Genomic DNA, 16254 nt, shown 5'->3' on the forward strand with positions numbered 1-16254 from the left:
GCAGGCTTGGTGAACAGAAGAGACTTCTTTAAAAAACATTAACAAGCTTACTGTTCAAAAACTTTCACTGGTATAGGAAACTTTCACTTTTCTCTAATGTCTAGCTTTTAATTGGCTTAGAAATCTCTAAATGCTGGACAATAACAAATAATAATGATTTGTTTATATTCTACAAAAACATTTTATCAAAAAGGCAGAATAGTTTCTATACTGTAATAAATACTGTCAATTAGCACTGCATTGTTCATATACTTTATTTATCACCTGCTGGAGATGACTTGAAAAAAAGTCATAGTCTTCAATATCTGTATCCACAATATCTTTGTATTGCATTTCACCCTTTATAGGTAGGACACAACTATTCTGGAGAAATAAATACAAGAGAGACAAACATTTCTGTATCTAAAAATGAATTTATTAAGTCAGAAGTTGGCTTGTATATACAATGCTCCAATTCCATATAAAACAAACTTATCTATTGATGCAGCATTACACAATCAATCATGCCCTGTTTTCATCTAACACACTAAAGTAAAAAATAAACGAAACCGTAAAACCAGAAAACTATGACTTCACAAAAAAACTCGTTTATCACAAATTACACAGGAGCAAAAAATAATTTATGATAATTCAGAGCAATGCTGACTTCTCAATTAGTTTCAGTAATGGCGGGAATAATGCGACATGGGCGATGGATCCATGCTTTGACCCATTCCCTGTGCTGACCGGCTCCCTTGACCCACAGATCCCATATTCACCAAGTGGTTAATGGGTCCGCTCTGGATGAGCGTATCCAAGGCTTTCTGCACGCTGGGGTTGTCAAAGTTGATCCCGGTGCCGGTGTTGACCGCTGGTCTCGGGTGGCCTGGCGGCCCGGCCATACGAGCTCCAGGAGGCCTCATGGCAGCCCTAGGATTCATCATGCTGCTCTGCGGCTGGACGGCAGCGATTTTGGGCATGCCTCCAGGGGCGCCGTGAGAAGACTGGAGCCCAGCGGTCTGAGGGCCGAGGCTGGAGCTGTAACCCAGTGTTTGGGCTGCCGGAGCAGGACCAGACACTGAGGATGAGCCGCTGCCGCTGTTGAAGATGCTGAGGATCTTAGCCTGGAGCTCCTGCTGTTGGTTGGCGGCGGTGGAGGTGGACGCAGTGGTCAGGTGGGTGGAATGAAGGCCCAGGCTAGTGTACGCGGGCTGAGCTGGAGCGGATAGAGGCTGTGTGGGCTGAGAGGGTTCGTGGGTCGCTGCTGGAGGGTGTGCAACTAGAGAGACCAGAAACAGTGAAAGGTAAGGCTTGATGGGTAACGCATAACACAACATTGAGTTTAAAACACCAAGTGGAGTTACCAGTGTCAGTACTCCCTCTGACAAGACGATCACGTTTGTCTCTTAGATATTCAATTAGCCTGGCCAACTCATCTGGAGTCATATACCTGAGAGATGCAAAGACCACCAGTTATATTTGACACTTAACACCAGTAAAATATCTTGAGTTTCAATGCCAAATTCAAAAATGCAGCAAAAAAACTATTTGAATGCTAGTATTTGTTGACCTACCTGCCCTCGGACAACAGCGTGATGTGGGTCAGGACGGAGGCAGGGTGACCCTCTCGGTCAGGCTCCCTCATCAACACCTCATCGGCCATCTTTGCCGCCTTCCTCACGAGCTCGTCCCTTTCTTTAGCAAGGTGTTCAACTTTAAAGGAGTCAAAGTTGTGGGCCACCAACACCATGGCATCCTGCATGGGCATGTTCCTGTGCTCTGCAACAAGAGTATGCTGTGGTCATCTAAAATGTTGATTATGGCTTCTATAGTGCTGTGTGAACATCTTAAATAATGGTCTGTGATCTTATATCAACGTTGGGCTGGTTTTGAATAGCTGCTGTGTTGTACTGCATTGGATTTTTCAGCGTAAAGCTGATGAGCAAGTAAACTGGCTTCAATTATCAAACTCTTTGTGGAAGGACACACACCTTGCGGAGTCCCAAAGAGGATGTTGACTGTACAGGAACGGTGTACTTGGTGCTGCTGGGTGATGATGATGGCAAAAGGTGTACGAGCACGGCTCACATCCTCCAGAGCTTGGGTCAGTGACACTTCTGTATTCAGGAAGATGAGATCCACCACCATTCCCAGATCCCGAACCTGCCTGCCCACCGTCTCGGCATATTCCCTGCACGCAAACACGGAGCTGAAAATGTTACTGGTTTCTGCATTAAAACATCTGATGCTTTACTCAGGTCTTCAAGACTCACTTTTGCAGCTTGTTGACGACGATGACGGAGCAGTCCACTGGTCTCTCAGCATCATAGCGCTTCTGCAGCTCTTCATAATATTGCCGGTAAAGTTCATTCCTCCGGCGCTCTTCGGGAGGCACTCGCTCCTCTGTAAATTAAGAATCAAACATTTGTTTAACTTTGGTTTGCTTTAAACTAACCACTGAATTAACAATGCTGCTGACAATGACTACAAGAACACTAAGATTTTTGCATTTATATTTTCATTAACACAAAATTCCCATTACAAAACGACAAAAGTTTCAGTAGTATTTGTTATACCACTTTTCACTATTAATTATATAAATAGATAAATTATACATTTTTCAATAAAAAAAAAAAGTACTGTACAGGGGCATTACAATAAAGTTAAAAAAAAAACTGTCAAAATCAGTGTTATTTTAGTATTGTATGATATTTAACTTTCTATAAATTTTTTTCAATATTTTAATTTATATTTTCCTTTTTTTTTTCTTTCAGATTGTTTTATTAATTTTATTAATTGTAATTTAGCAATTTTATTATTTTTGTTTAAAAAAAATTATATATAATGGTTTATATATATATATAAGTGGTGGGCATTAGGGCTGCACGATGTGTCGTTTAAGCATCGATATCGCGATGTACGAATCCACGATAGTCACATCGCAGGATGTGAGTTGATCCGTTATTCATTAACTGTACGGGCCAGCTGCTCCCCGGCCCTTGATGAATGTGATTCGTGGATTAATTGCACAGCTTAACCATCATAGAGTGAAAGTTTTGACAGGGCAGAGAGAGCGAGAGAGAGACCCGGCCACACGCTCACAGTCTCCAAACAACACGAGCGCTGTCTTGCTCTCTCTCCCTCGCGCAAATTAACCAATTGACATGATGGTGTCGATGTTTAAATCATTTAAAAGGAGAATGGAAGTGTGCTCACCCCATTTTTGTTTGTAAGAAAAAATTTGATTAGATTTCATATCGCAGAAAAATGAAATATCGCAATGTCATTTTTTCCCAATATCGTGCAGCCCTAGTGGGCATAGATTAATTTTTTTAATCTAGATTAATCTCACTGTGATCTTGAAATTAATCTAGATTAAAATGGTTCATTCGAATTCTGCCGAAGGCATTCAGAATGTGTGTGTTACCCAAATAAAATTGACAAACAGTAAGTCTTTGAGAAGGGGTTTATCAAGCCAGGTGATGCATTAGACCAGGGGCTCATCTCCTGTTTCCAAAATGCATCACAAAGTGCTTGAAAAAGCTGTAAACTAATTCCACATTACATAAGGTGCAAACAACCTTACGCCTGTTTCACACATACTCCGTCTGCGTTAATGTTTTTTTACGCGTCCATGTTAACGGATTCCAGTTGCGTTCCAGGAGCGTTGCATCTGCAGCAGTGCAGCGATCATTTACGTATCGAGTAGCGGACTGCAAACGCTTCCTGTGTGAAAGCACATCGAGTCCATGCTGCACCACATACGTAACGCACACGGACTGCATGCGCACTGCAGACGAAGTATGTGTGAAACAGGCGTAAGCAGGGCCGTAGCTGGGGTCAGCGGGGCCCCGGTGAAGGTTGTACCAGTGGGCCCTGTTTGAAATTGTTTAATTTGTATGTTCGTTTATTTTTATTTATTTGTGCTATTTACACAATGTTTAAGTTTTTTTCAAGTTTGTAGGTGTCAAGGTACAGAAACCAAATAATTAAATGTAAAATAGCAATGGATAGTCTTCTATGTAAAAATGAAATATACAAATCAAACCTACACCTTCAACATTTCTCACATTATTTCAGTTTTGCTATACATATCAAATTATATCTGGTGTCTGAATAATTTTTGGTTTGACTGTTAAAACTACAAAGTAATTCAGTCAAGAGCAGTGAGTGATTTTCTTGGATTAACATTACAGCAGCCAGTAGCTAAATTAAGCGCGGTCACTTTAAGAGACGATGAACGCATCCAATATAATACACATCCCATTTTTTCCTCAACTATTTACTTTCACTTAAGAAATAACTGAGTTTTTTCGAGCATAATTTCCAAGGTGGATATTTTGTATGTATTTGTCGGCACAAGAGCAAAAATAAGCAAATTCGATGTTCAAGTGTTTTGAGACGCCTTTCTCTGCATGAGCCCTGAACACCAGAACACCGCGAGTACTGAATTGGGCTCTTTCACATCTTTTTGTTTGTTCAAACGGTGATTTGTATTTGTTCATTCAGGTGCAGGAGGGACTTCGAGGAGAACTTCGCAGAAGAGAGATCGGTTCAGTGTCGCTGTCCGTGATACGCGGCACTCTCTCTCTCTCCGCACCGAACACAGCGCGCGAGTGACCAGCTACTCAGTTCAGCTTTTCTGCGTCTTGTGTTTGGATGCTTTAATGTTTAAATCGACAAGCGGTAAGGCTTAAAAAAAAAAACGTGAAAAAGATAAGCTTTCGTGGCGATGCGCAGCAGTGGCCCGTCAACTGTCCTGAGCATCTTTTAGGCTGGCCCCATTTATAATTTTTTTTGTTGTTGTTATTTTAGTATTTTTAGTTAAACTAAAAACTGAAAATATAGTATAACTAGCTGAAATAAAGATTAAGTTATTTTATTTTTTGTTTTTATATTAAGTTAACTATAATAAACTGGTCACAATGCAAAAAAAAAAAAATCTTATAGATTTAATTTTCATTATGATAGTAATCAGCTTTATTATATGGTTGTAATCAATCAAACCAACCCTCCGACTCTCTCCTGCCATTCCAGGGTTCCCTATAACGCTCAGGATACGGCTCATCTTTCTTCCGATAATAGTCGTACTCTCCTCCGCGGTAATAACGATCATACCCTTCCTCTCTGTAGAAGCACAGTAATGTTGTTTAGATGATGTTACAACATAGCTACAAATGCAAAACTACAGAAAAGCTCAAAAGCATTGTGAGTGCACCTGTAGGAAGGATCTTTCTCTCTGCTCTCTGAGCCCCTGTATCGCTCATCGGGTGGCCCTCTAGCATCATGCTCTCGAGGTGGACCGGGACGCAGCTCACGGCTCTCGCCCCTCATCTCTCGACTGTCACGGTGGTCTCGAGAATCTCGCCCATGCACCGGGGACCGAGAACGGGGACGGGGCTCTCGACTGTCCCCGTAAGAGCTGGCTGGCCTGAACAGACAAAATACACTCAGTTAACACATGCCAACTAAACACTTCACCCCAAACACTTAACAGCTCTATTATACCCCTCAACGAGACCGAATCTTACCATCAAGTACTTAGAAGACATTATGTTAGTGAAATGGTAAAAACAAAACACTGTCAGCAAATGTAACAAGTTATTTTTACCAGAAAATCTCATTCAATTAAGCGCTTTCAGAGTTCGTTTCAGAGTCATGTTTTGGGTGGTGCCAAAAATCAATCGCGAAATTTGCATCTTTTCTCTTAAAAAACCTTTGCAAACTGCGAATATAGCTCTCCAAAAACAAATGTTGTGGGAACATTGCTTTTTGAGGTAACCATGAAAACCAGGGTCCATCTTTATAGTTTCCAAAAGGCAAATTTAAGTGAAATGAACGGCAGGTTTCAGAATTAATTTTTTTTGTTCGTCAGTTTGGTTTTTAAGCAAGCATGAGTTTTTAATATTAAAACTGCTTTAAGATAAACCAAAGCATGAAATGCACTGTTCCACGACCGCAAAAAAACTAGTCTCTGAGGTGGTGACGATGAATGGACTGGAGAGAAAAACACCAACCTCTAAATATAGATAAAACTGGATTGGATCAACTGCATAAATTTGTTTTAATTGTTTCCATCTTGTTGAGCGCATGAAATAATTTGGTTTTTGAAAATCTTTTTATGCTAAGTGAGTGTTAACTGTCGGAGAAGGCTCGATTGGAAGCAGCGATTGTCGGTGGACGATTTCGAAACCGTGCATCGTATGTGAACAGAATGAGTAACACACCGTTTAGACAAAGACACACCAAGGGAAATGTACTCAAATTACCCTTTCAACTTTATTTCAGTTAATTCTGACACAACTAAAAGTGAGGAAAAAGGGAAATAAAATATTTAGAACAAACTAAAAACCGAAGAGCCACGAGAAGTATGGATCGAACAGTTTTTGCGCGCTCGACAATGATATTGATGCATTTTAGAACTTTCAATGAATTCCATTGTGGAGGGAAAAACGTTTACCAAAATTCTCGATAGAGGACGTCTTCATTAGCAAAAATCCCAGCGATACTTTACCTGCGTGGAGGGCTTGACCTGGATTTATTCTGTCGTCTCTCCGCTGCCATATTTACATCTGCAAATAAACCAATCCAAACGTTCAATATGACAAAAGATGGGAATATTTCAGAGCCAAACGATTTTTGGTTTTGGTTTTTTCTTTCTCTTTTACTGAGAGAACCAACATTTTACATTCTGCATTGTATGAATCTAAAACAAGTTGTGTCTAAATTGTAAGCATTTCCAAAATGTCAATAGCTGTTAAAAATTAAACAATGTAGGTGAAAAAAGCAGCAAAGGATCTTATGATCCTATGCATCATGTTTACATCAGTATTTGATATTGCCCAGCTGTAAACACTTATTAAACAGCTCTTGAATTAGACTATATAGACCACTAACATTAATTGGTGCTTTACACAAATAGGGTATAATACACCATGGATCTTAGGGCTGCACCATTAAGACAAAACCATAATTGTCCAATTTTCCCTCGAAATTCTAATTGTGATATATTTTTATATGAAAAAAAGCTAGCTGAGAACGCTCTTACTGAAAAAACTTCATATTTTTCTATAGCATAAAGTCTCAAATGTCAACTATACACTGAATTGTTTTTTCTTTAAATAGTAAGTAAAAAAATATGCATATTACAATGTTATACTAAAACTGAAATTAAAACAATGGGGAAAAAATATATGATAACCTGTAGACAAAGAAAACCCACAAGCACTCAGAATAACATAAGTGGTCTTATTACGATTATGTAATTGTGGCTTATGTAATTGTAATGACGATTGGAAATTCAATTAATTGTGCAGCCCCAATGGATCGCTTTAAAAAATAAGTACAAAATTAAAATAAAGCATTTCCCCAATATTCTATTGTCTCATTTTAATTACAATCAGGAAGATTATCATTTCAGTCAAGATGAGTGAGGTGGGAAAACATGAGATTTGCATATGAATTCATTTCATAAAGTCAAAGGATACCAATATCTAACCTATTTGTGAAACGTTCTATTAGATAAACAACTTTTATTAACTTAACATATACGAAAACGCTGAGAGAGGAGAAAAAAAAAACTCAGTTTGATTGAGGATCATCTTTAAGTTAGTTTGGCTTTATTAGATTGACCACATTGTGGTTATTACAGTAAAATTACAGTTATACAATTAACTGGTCCTATGATTTACTTTAAAAAAATTGATGTAACAAGTAACAACTCCCCAATTCACTCCAGTGTTTAATACTAAATAAGACCTTACCTAGTTTATAACCTTTATAAATTCGACCGTTTTGTCCGGCTTTAGCGGCCTCAGCATCTTCCACTCGCTCAAACTGCACAAATCCATACCCACGAAACAGGGACAAAGCTGGAAAAAGGAACAATCATTTCGTTTTACGCAAAAGGGCGCTTATTGGTGGATTTCTGGCCTAAGCTTCCCTTACTTTCAGTAAATCGCAACCATAGTCTTCAAACCAAAGTCTAAAGAACTGTGGATCAAATCATTTAAAACCAATTGTAGCGATAGCGAACACTATAAAAAAAAATTCCGAAACGTCTAATTAAGTCTTTGACGCTACTAACCCTGTATTTTCCCATATGGCCTGAACAGATCCTCCATGTCCTTCTTCGCCATGTGTGCCGTGGGCAAATTTCCAACAAAAATCCTTCGCTCCAGCTCACGAGGGTCATTGCTGTTGGTGGTGTACGATGGTGGTGAACTACTCCGGCTTCTTCTGTGCGACATGCCTCTATGAGCTTTAGGTTCAACGGCCCGTTTTCAAGGAACGCTTGCAGTTGATTTTAGTTACAAGACTATTTGATTAGCTATATTTCCCCCAAGGTCTTGAAATTGATGATGCATCGACATGTAAGAAAAGAGAGATTCCAAAGGTAAAATGACTGGGCAAAGTAAAAAAAATAATACACCGCAGAAGTCTTAAAGTCACCATGAAAACTTAATACAGATCATCATATATATACAGGGATGCACCGATACTAAGTATTGGTATCGGCTCGGATGCTACGATTTTCTGCCAGATCGGGTATCGGTCAAACGAGACCGATCCAAATCCGATATTGTGCATATACTCTGTGTTATTGTTAAGCTCCACAAAAACATTATGAAGCACCATAAGGTTTTCTTGCACTATATTCTAAGTCTTCCATAGTTTAATGTGAGGTACAGATGAATATTTACAGATGTCTGTCATCCTCCATTCAGCATACAAAGTGCATGTCATGTTCGGTTATGACAATCAAGAAGATGAATCTCTCTCCAAGATGATTCAATGTTCCAATTATTACACTTGATCTGTAGATAAAGATTAGTGGTTTTGCTTTTAACGACTTTAACTTGCTGGTGTTAAGTGCTGTTTCTAAATCATGCTTCTTTCTACCAGGTGTCTGTTTGATCACTACACTGTACTGTTCTTAACGCGCACAACGTTCACAGATATAATACACTACGCATCAATGTGTACCATTTTACCAGATGTAGTCGCTTTTATTTGTTCCTCACTAAATAATGAATTTTGATTAAATGTTTAGATTTGTACAAAATTGTGGGTGTTTTTTTTTTTGTTTTTTTCCCTGTATAATAAAGTTGTCCATATTTAGATTGTGTTTAACACACAAAAGATCAGGTCAACACAAAGGTATAGAAATTTTGCTTGGATGAAAAAAATAACTGCGCTGGTATCGGATCTGTATCGGCCGATACTCAGAATTATCGGTTTTGGATCGGCTTTGAAAAAAATCGTATCGGTGCATCCCTACTAATTATAGCACTCAGGTATGAATGTAGATTGATTGATTAGACATTTATTATCTTATTGAATATCCCATCATCATAAAATTCTGTGCCAATAGAAGTTTCATGTTGACTAAAGAAACTTCACAACAATTAGAATGTCCAAGTACAGTTTAAATTCATATGCTGTATTTTGCCGCCTGTTCAAGTGACATATGAACACTTTACAATCATTCACACCAAATAAAATGTTGAAAATAATTAACTTTTTGGCTTAGTGAGGCCTGGATCGCAGGAGGCCTTGGATTTTGCAGCTTCACTTGAAGTCTACAAAGCTCTCTTGCAAAGAATAAGATGCTTTTTAAATTAAACCCATTTCTGAAGTATTTGATGAAGGAATGTAGATGAAGGTGAAAAGGAAAACTGTTGGAAGAACTGACCACAAACAGGTTTCCACGGATCACGCAACGGAAAATACGAGAGCTTGTCCATGAAGATAACATCAAATCTCGAATAGGCCTGAAAGTGTAGTTCTTGGGGATGGATGAACATAAAATGCTCCCCAAAAACTTCTTGAAATTTATCCAAAGTTTAAAAATTTGGTATCCACAATAAACAAAGGCGGCGCTTGAAGAAAATGATAGACCCAAGTCAGTCAGTCAACAAAAACATTGTGGACACTGGACATCATGGTTCAAGGGGTCATCAAATCATCATCAAATATTTTCTCTACAATAAAGCATTGAATTGACCAAATCTAATTTTCCACAACAACGCAGTTTCTCGGGCCGCTTGTTATTGTACATCTTTTTGCCATCTGTACATCTGTAGTCTCTGTGGTCCACTTCAGCATCATGGTGAAATTTTGGTAAGTTGCAAAGCTTTATCATCATACCCCGAGTTTCCAAAGCTCCTCACGCCTTACCAGACGACCGCTGGTTGTTCCACTTAAATGATTTTTCACTGTTTTCATCAGACTCTACCTCAAGAATATCAATATCTGACAGAGCCGACAATGGAGAGTGAAAACATGAATTTGATTATAATATTTAATCAGATTACAGGTATTATATACACTATACTCTGAAAAATTAGATTGAGACATTAAGTGTGTAACAATAGGAATGGTTTATTTATATTTTAAATAACCATTATTATTTTAAATTGCAATAATATTTCAAAATAGTTTTTGGTCAAATAAATGCAGCCTTAAAACACATTTAAAATCTTAGTGATTCCAAACTTTTGAACCGTGGTGTACATTTCTTATGTTTTAGGATTTTGACAGTAGATTACAATTTTTAAACATGAATAACTCGAATATTACATGTTCAAGAAGTAAGGCCTGAAAGACACACCAGTTCATGTCTCACATTGTTCAAAGGCTCAAAACAATTAACTGCTATGATAGAATATCGTGTGATTTAGTATGATAATACTCTGTTACACGGTCTATCAGCTTGTACGGTCATATATACAGTGCTGTTTATTATTCAAAAGGTAGAGACCATGAAAACGACCAGCAGGTGAAAATGCACAAGCATAATATCCTTGTGCTCAGCAAACAGTGTTGCCAAGTTCAAGATTTTCTCGCGAAATTGGACGACTTTAACACGGTTGACGCTGGTTGTTTTTCATGTCCAAGGGTTGAAGTGACCCCAATAAGGTGATATGTAGTCACTGGGATTTGTATTTTACAACCCGTGTCGCGGTTTTTAACACGGAACCCCTAGAAACGCGATTGGGAGGGTTTTGTGAAAACCTGGCAACCCTGGCGCCGCGCCAACCCTTCAGCCATTTTGAGACAGTCTCGTGACGTCACGCGAAATTAAACCCTGTAAAAGAACCCGAAAATAGCTACAAACAACAAGACACCACGTATTCCTGTGGCAAAAAAGCAATCCACATCGTCCTTATTCCGTGGGTTTGAACGCTGTAGGGAAAACCGCGTAACGTTACATTTCGGCTCATGTGGGATTCGATCAGACGCCATGTTCCTCCGAAAATTCGGTCGTGCGAGGTTTTTTTTTTTTGATCATTTTCACTCGAATGTGTTCGTGTTCCAGTTGAACGATTCAAACATTGCGTACGTTACGTTACTACCAAGACTACATCTAACGTTACGGTTTTCAACAATCGAAAAGAACAACCCATGCTACGACTCACACGGCGGCTAACAAGCTAGCTAACATTTATAACAACGAACGCCGTTGGAGCGCCAAAATCTTTGATACCTGAGTTTTGTCAGATCATGGAAGCGAAACCTTACCGTTACCATGGGAACCGGGAAAGTATCCTTTGATTTTCTTCGTGGCGTTCGGTTTGTGCGAACAACTACAGTGAAAGCCCCGCTGCAAAACTGCCTCAACCTTGCGATGATCCTGTGCGGAAGAACTGCGAGCTGAGCTGACGGTGTTTTCAAAATAAAGGTTTCCAGTTCTAAAGTTCCTTTGTAGCAAACGGATGTGATAACGTTACAAAATAATTATGTTTAAAAAAAGTCATTAATTTCGGTTAAGACCGATTTGCAAATACACAATAAAAATAATAAGTTACATTTAGAAGTACATGGTGCCTCGGAAATTAAAAGTATTAATTTGTGTTCAAATGTATAAACCTATTAATTTTATATGTCGTTGCCTTACGTTCAGATAATTCGCACAAAAAGTATTTTATAATGTGTTTCTGTCCTCAATATGGAAATGGGAATAAAAGTGATTGTATATTTACCATTTATCAATCAATTAATTATCATTTTATGTTTAAAAAGGTTGCTTTCTTTGTTTTTAGAATGCTTGGCAGCCGTGTGCTTTTTTGTTAGAAATTATGTAGGAAAAGAAATAGATTAATTTATGGCAAGAGTGCACCCCAAAAACCTACATCATAACAGGAGTTCTGACCTTTGTCAAATCAAAAAGTCTTCTTTGTTGCCTTTTTCTCTATCACACTTTAGAAATCATCAGAAATTGTATATCGCTTGAAAACATAAAATCTGAAAATTCATCCTTTAAAACTCATTTTAAATTCAAACATTGCATTACCGTGAAAATGGTACATCAAAATCATGTTACAAAACGTTTTCAGTCATGAATTATACAAATTTAGGTTTGGATCATGCACTTTTAAGTCTATGTTCAAAATGTGAATGACAGTGAACAGGTTTTAATTATTCTAATGGTTCACAATTAACTTAAGTTAAATAAAGGCTTTAACCTGTTAGCCACAATAGCCAGCACCCCACATTATGGGACTCGCAGCTGAAAGTGCTATACCTAACTTATAATTGTAACAGTTTCCTACTTCAGTGTGTTACAAACATAATTTTTGTGTCTTTGTAAAGAATACACTTTGGCCTTTACTTTTTATCAACCAGATTTGATAATGCTCAAAAATATTAAAAGTTATAGACACTGAAGTGCCTTGAATTTTTTTTTACCACACTTAAATATTTTTATATTTGATATAAGAATACATGAAATGAGTCCTGGAGCAATCTAGAAAAGTAATGGGTTGAAAGCCACATGTCTCATGAGTTTCTATTTCAAATCTGAATAAGATATCATGAAAAATGAGACTCCTGCAAATATTTTTCTTAGACTATGTCTACACCCCCAACCCCCCAAATATAAGAAAATATATTTCCCAATAGTTTTGAAGGCTTCTACAAACTATTTAGTCAGTAAACATACCACTGCATAGTTTTTTTTTCAATTATAAAACACTAGACAGAAACTTAGACATCATATAAGTGGTTTATTTTAGCACTAGAATACAATAAGAATAATTTAAGTAAGAAAAATAAGAATAATAAGAAAAATAAAAAAAAGATCTAACTTTGTTTGCCAATTGCAGAAAATCCTGAGATTGCTAGAAATGCAGCATTTACAATGACTTACGATGCAAATAAGTGCCGATGTGCTGATGGCCACTTATACAGATGGTAATAACACAAATGTGCCATAAAGTAAATAATCCACTCTCTCTATAGACGCGTTCACTTTGATGGCCGTGATCATACAGTAATAGCGAGCTGATTTAGGCTGATTTGCACTCAAACAGATGGTAATCATGCACATACATTCACATTCAACATAAAACACACTCTCACATATATAAAAACTGTTGAAAAATAAAACAAACAAAGAAAAAGGCGATCGCTGTAAGTTCCGCCTCCATCAGCTGACAGGTGCGTCAGAGCGCGTCACCAGAGAGCGCCAAAATTCAAATAAACTATCTTTCGCCTATCTTTCATTCATTCTTTTTTTCCGGTGGATCGTCTCATTCTGTTTGTGACACTGTAAGCTGCAAAACCGTGCAGCGTTTTACTACCAAGACGCAGTTTCCGACCGTGAGTTATTCCATAACGTGCTTCATGAGATGTCATTCAGTAGACCCTTACCTTTCTAACTAAACCGGGATTTACAGCTGTGGATGTGTTTATGACTCGTTATTACGACGGATCTGGTATGTACAGCATTTCTAATGTTCATGTTTGTATGTGTACTGCTTACACAAATGTAGCAAATACAGTCTTTATAAGCTTTCCATTGAAAAACAGTGATCTGTCATCGATGCTTTAGGCTTAGATCTTTATAATGATACATAGTTTGTCAAGATTAAATTTGTCCCGTTTCATTTAATCTATTCTTAAACACTGACATGTGCATGTTGAGTGGCTTTCAGGACGAGGGCGTCGGGGTGCAGGCTAAGAGGTTTTAAAATATGTGCATTATCCCTTCTATCTGGTTAATCACAGATCCAAGACGTTGGTGCAACTCTAGAATTTAGTCCTTATTTTTGGAACTTGGTATTGATTCTGTCTTTATTTTTATTTTTGTGTATTAAATCATAGCTCTTTTGTTGATTTTGATTGATTCCATTGTCCTCATTTGTAAGGACGCTTAAAATAAAAGCATCTGCTGCTAAATGACTAAATGTAAATGTGGTGTGAAATGTCACAAGGCCAGTTTTCACCTTATAACAGCAGTTTCGGTAACTGGACTATGACACTTTCTTAAGCCGGTTATATGCTTTTATCCTCGTTTATTTATGGCTGTAGCAAACCAGCACTAAACATGGCCTGTATTTCCAGATTGCAAATGTCTTATATCCAGAGTCACCAGCAGGTGTCTGCTTCTCCTACTCTGATGACAAGAAGTAAACTACCAATGACACAGAGGTATGACTGAAATCATATTATATTCATATGGAAGTCAGCTGACCACTACAGGAACCAATCAGTCTTCTTCCTGGACCGAGACACACAAACACCTACCAAAACAAAAGAAAACGACATAACAATAAATATATATACATGCACACACATTTGTAAGATATAAATATATCTTTGCTTGTGTTGCATTATCATAATGTTTATACTAGGTACATATATCATAAGATGCAGAAATGCATGTATTGTACAGACAGGAGTGCAATTGAATGTAAGTTTAATTGCATAGCACATATAGTATTTAATTGAACACTATGTGATCAAAAAAACAAAATCCTAACCATATAATAATCGCTGACTTTCCAGGTGGCAACAAACAACTACTTGACCCTGAAAGAGTTTTTCAGGTTGTTTCCGGAGTTCAGCAAGACTTTTTTCATGTCGCTCCATTTAACATGCACTCTTTTATACATTTAATTTGCATGGGTCCGCATTGGCAAACAGTATAAAATGTCAATTGTAAATAAAAAATTATTTGTGCATGTATTTTTGTTTTATGTGTTTGCATAACTGTGTATTATTATTATTTTTTTTTATATCTATATATAGCTTGTGGAATGACCTGCAGAAATTTTGCTGCAAAGATGGAGTGTGTAACTTCTACAATAACCAGGATGTGAACTGCTTGTGTTGTGTAAGTTAAACAGTGCTCCACTAATGGCTTAAAATGTCAGATTCTTTACTTATCTTTTCTGACACTCTTTAGCTCACTACAGTTCAAGTTATAGTCTACCAGTCTGGACTGAACATGTTTAACCTATAAGGAGTTCAGCAGAGAGTCAGGTGAGCTTGGATCAGTTATGTGGAGTAACTGTTCAATGTCAGTTCATATGCTATGCTAATATTGCTCTTCTGTTCTGAAACCAGCATTGAAAATGGCCAGTTTGTGATCCGAGACCTGGGCCATCACTTCGTGAACCATCCTTACTCCAAAGCACAGAACGAGGTAGAGAAACCAATTCATGTGCTGCTTTGGACTACAAACTTCACTCGAAACGAAAACCAAAACTGTCCCTCGCTCATTACTAACCTCAGTTTGTTGTCTCAAAGCTGTAAACACAAGATTATGTTTTAGCTATTTTGATGCTCATTTTCACACGATGAAAGTTATACTTTTGATTTTAATACATTGAATATATATCGCCATTCATGGCAGCGCTTTCATTTTATTTGCATATTCAAATTCTGCCTGGTTTCACCCACACCACTGGTTCTTGCGTGTCTCGTAACCAAATGCAAAACTACAGTTTGAATATGCAAATGTTTTAAAATTCTATATATTTTTTGAGGTGAATGAATGATCTGTACTTGATACTTCACCCAAAACTGAAAATGGTCATTTACAGACACTCAAGCGGTTTCTTTCATCTGCTGAATACAAAGATATTTTGAAGAATGTTGGTAACCAAAGAGTTTCTAGTCTTCATTGACCTCCATAGAACTTTTTTTCCATACTGTGGAAGTCAAGAGAGACCATCAGTTGTGTTTTTACCAACATTTTTAAGAAGATTTTCTTTTGTTGCATGCGAGAAAGAAATTCAAGGCTGAGAAAATGATGACAGAATTCTGGAGTGAACTATCTTTGGGGTAAATTCTTGGGTGAACTGTTCCTTTAAGTGGTATGAAGAACAAAGCTTTGTGTCTGGTCAGTGTTAGTAGGCCTTCTTTAATTCATTTGTGCTTTGAGGGTAAAGCCAGATGATTTTTCTTTTCATTTACGGACCACTGACTGTTTTCTGTTACTTTGTCACTCAAAACTGATCATGTATTTATGTAGTTTAGCATGTGAAC

General features: G+C 37.6%; 1 protein-coding gene and 1 long non-coding RNA gene across 4 annotated transcripts; one reads left to right on the plus strand and one right to left on the minus strand.

The window, feature by feature from the left end:
- Positions 1 to 393: 393 nt before the first annotated feature.
- LOC132151507 (nuclear receptor coactivator 5-like) lies at positions 394 to 11655 on the minus strand. 3 transcript variants are annotated; one of them, XM_059559649.1, is made up of 11 exons: positions 11503 to 11655; positions 8066 to 8326; positions 7743 to 7850; positions 6494 to 6551; positions 5198 to 5410; positions 4991 to 5106; positions 2253 to 2382; positions 1971 to 2170; positions 1554 to 1758; positions 1344 to 1429; positions 394 to 1258 (listed from the first exon to the last, which is right to left on the minus strand). In XM_059559649.1, exons 2-11 carry the CDS (start codon positions 8226 to 8228, stop codon positions 660 to 662), a joined length of 1878 nt encoding a protein of 625 aa, XP_059415632.1. In that variant the 5' UTR covers positions 8229 to 8326; positions 11503 to 11655; the 3' UTR covers positions 394 to 659. The 3 variants fall into 3 exon arrangements, with proteins under 3 accessions (XP_059415632.1, XP_059415634.1, XP_059415635.1); XM_059559651.1 differs by lacking the exon at positions 7743 to 7850; XM_059559652.1 differs by lacking the exons at positions 7743 to 7850; positions 8066 to 8326 and having other exon boundaries at positions 11503 to 11647.
- Positions 11656 to 13987: 2332 nt separating this feature from the next.
- Positions 13988 to 15658, plus strand: LOC132151215 (uncharacterized). Its single transcript, XR_009436352.1, has 4 exons — positions 13988 to 14040; positions 14326 to 14412; positions 15013 to 15097; positions 15170 to 15658. It is a non-coding gene; the product is annotated as an uncharacterized LOC132151215 (long non-coding RNA).
- Positions 15659 to 16254: the final 596 nt, after the last annotated feature.

The sequence above is a fragment of the Carassius carassius genome, chromosome 10, assembly GCF_963082965.1.
Source record: "Carassius carassius chromosome 10, fCarCar2.1, whole genome shotgun sequence".
Classification (NCBI taxonomy): domain Eukaryota; kingdom Metazoa; phylum Chordata; class Actinopteri; order Cypriniformes; family Cyprinidae; genus Carassius; species Carassius carassius.

What these genes read in the sequence shown, in the direction of transcription:
- LOC132151507 (XM_059559649.1), bottom strand. Translation starts at nt 8,228, where the DNA reads ATGTCGCACAGAAGAAGCCGGAGTAGTTCACCACCATCGTACACCACC. An exon ending in AGGTCAAGCCCTCCACGCAG is followed by an intron (nt 5,411 to 6,493) that starts GTAAAGTATCGC and finishes TTGTCTGTTCAG; the next exon opens with GCCAGCCAGCTCTTACGGGG. An exon ending in TGGCAGGAGAGAGTCGGAGG is followed by an intron (nt 2,383 to 4,990) that starts GTTGGTTTGATT and finishes CTTAATTTACAG; the next exon opens with AGGAGCGAGTGCCTCCCGAA.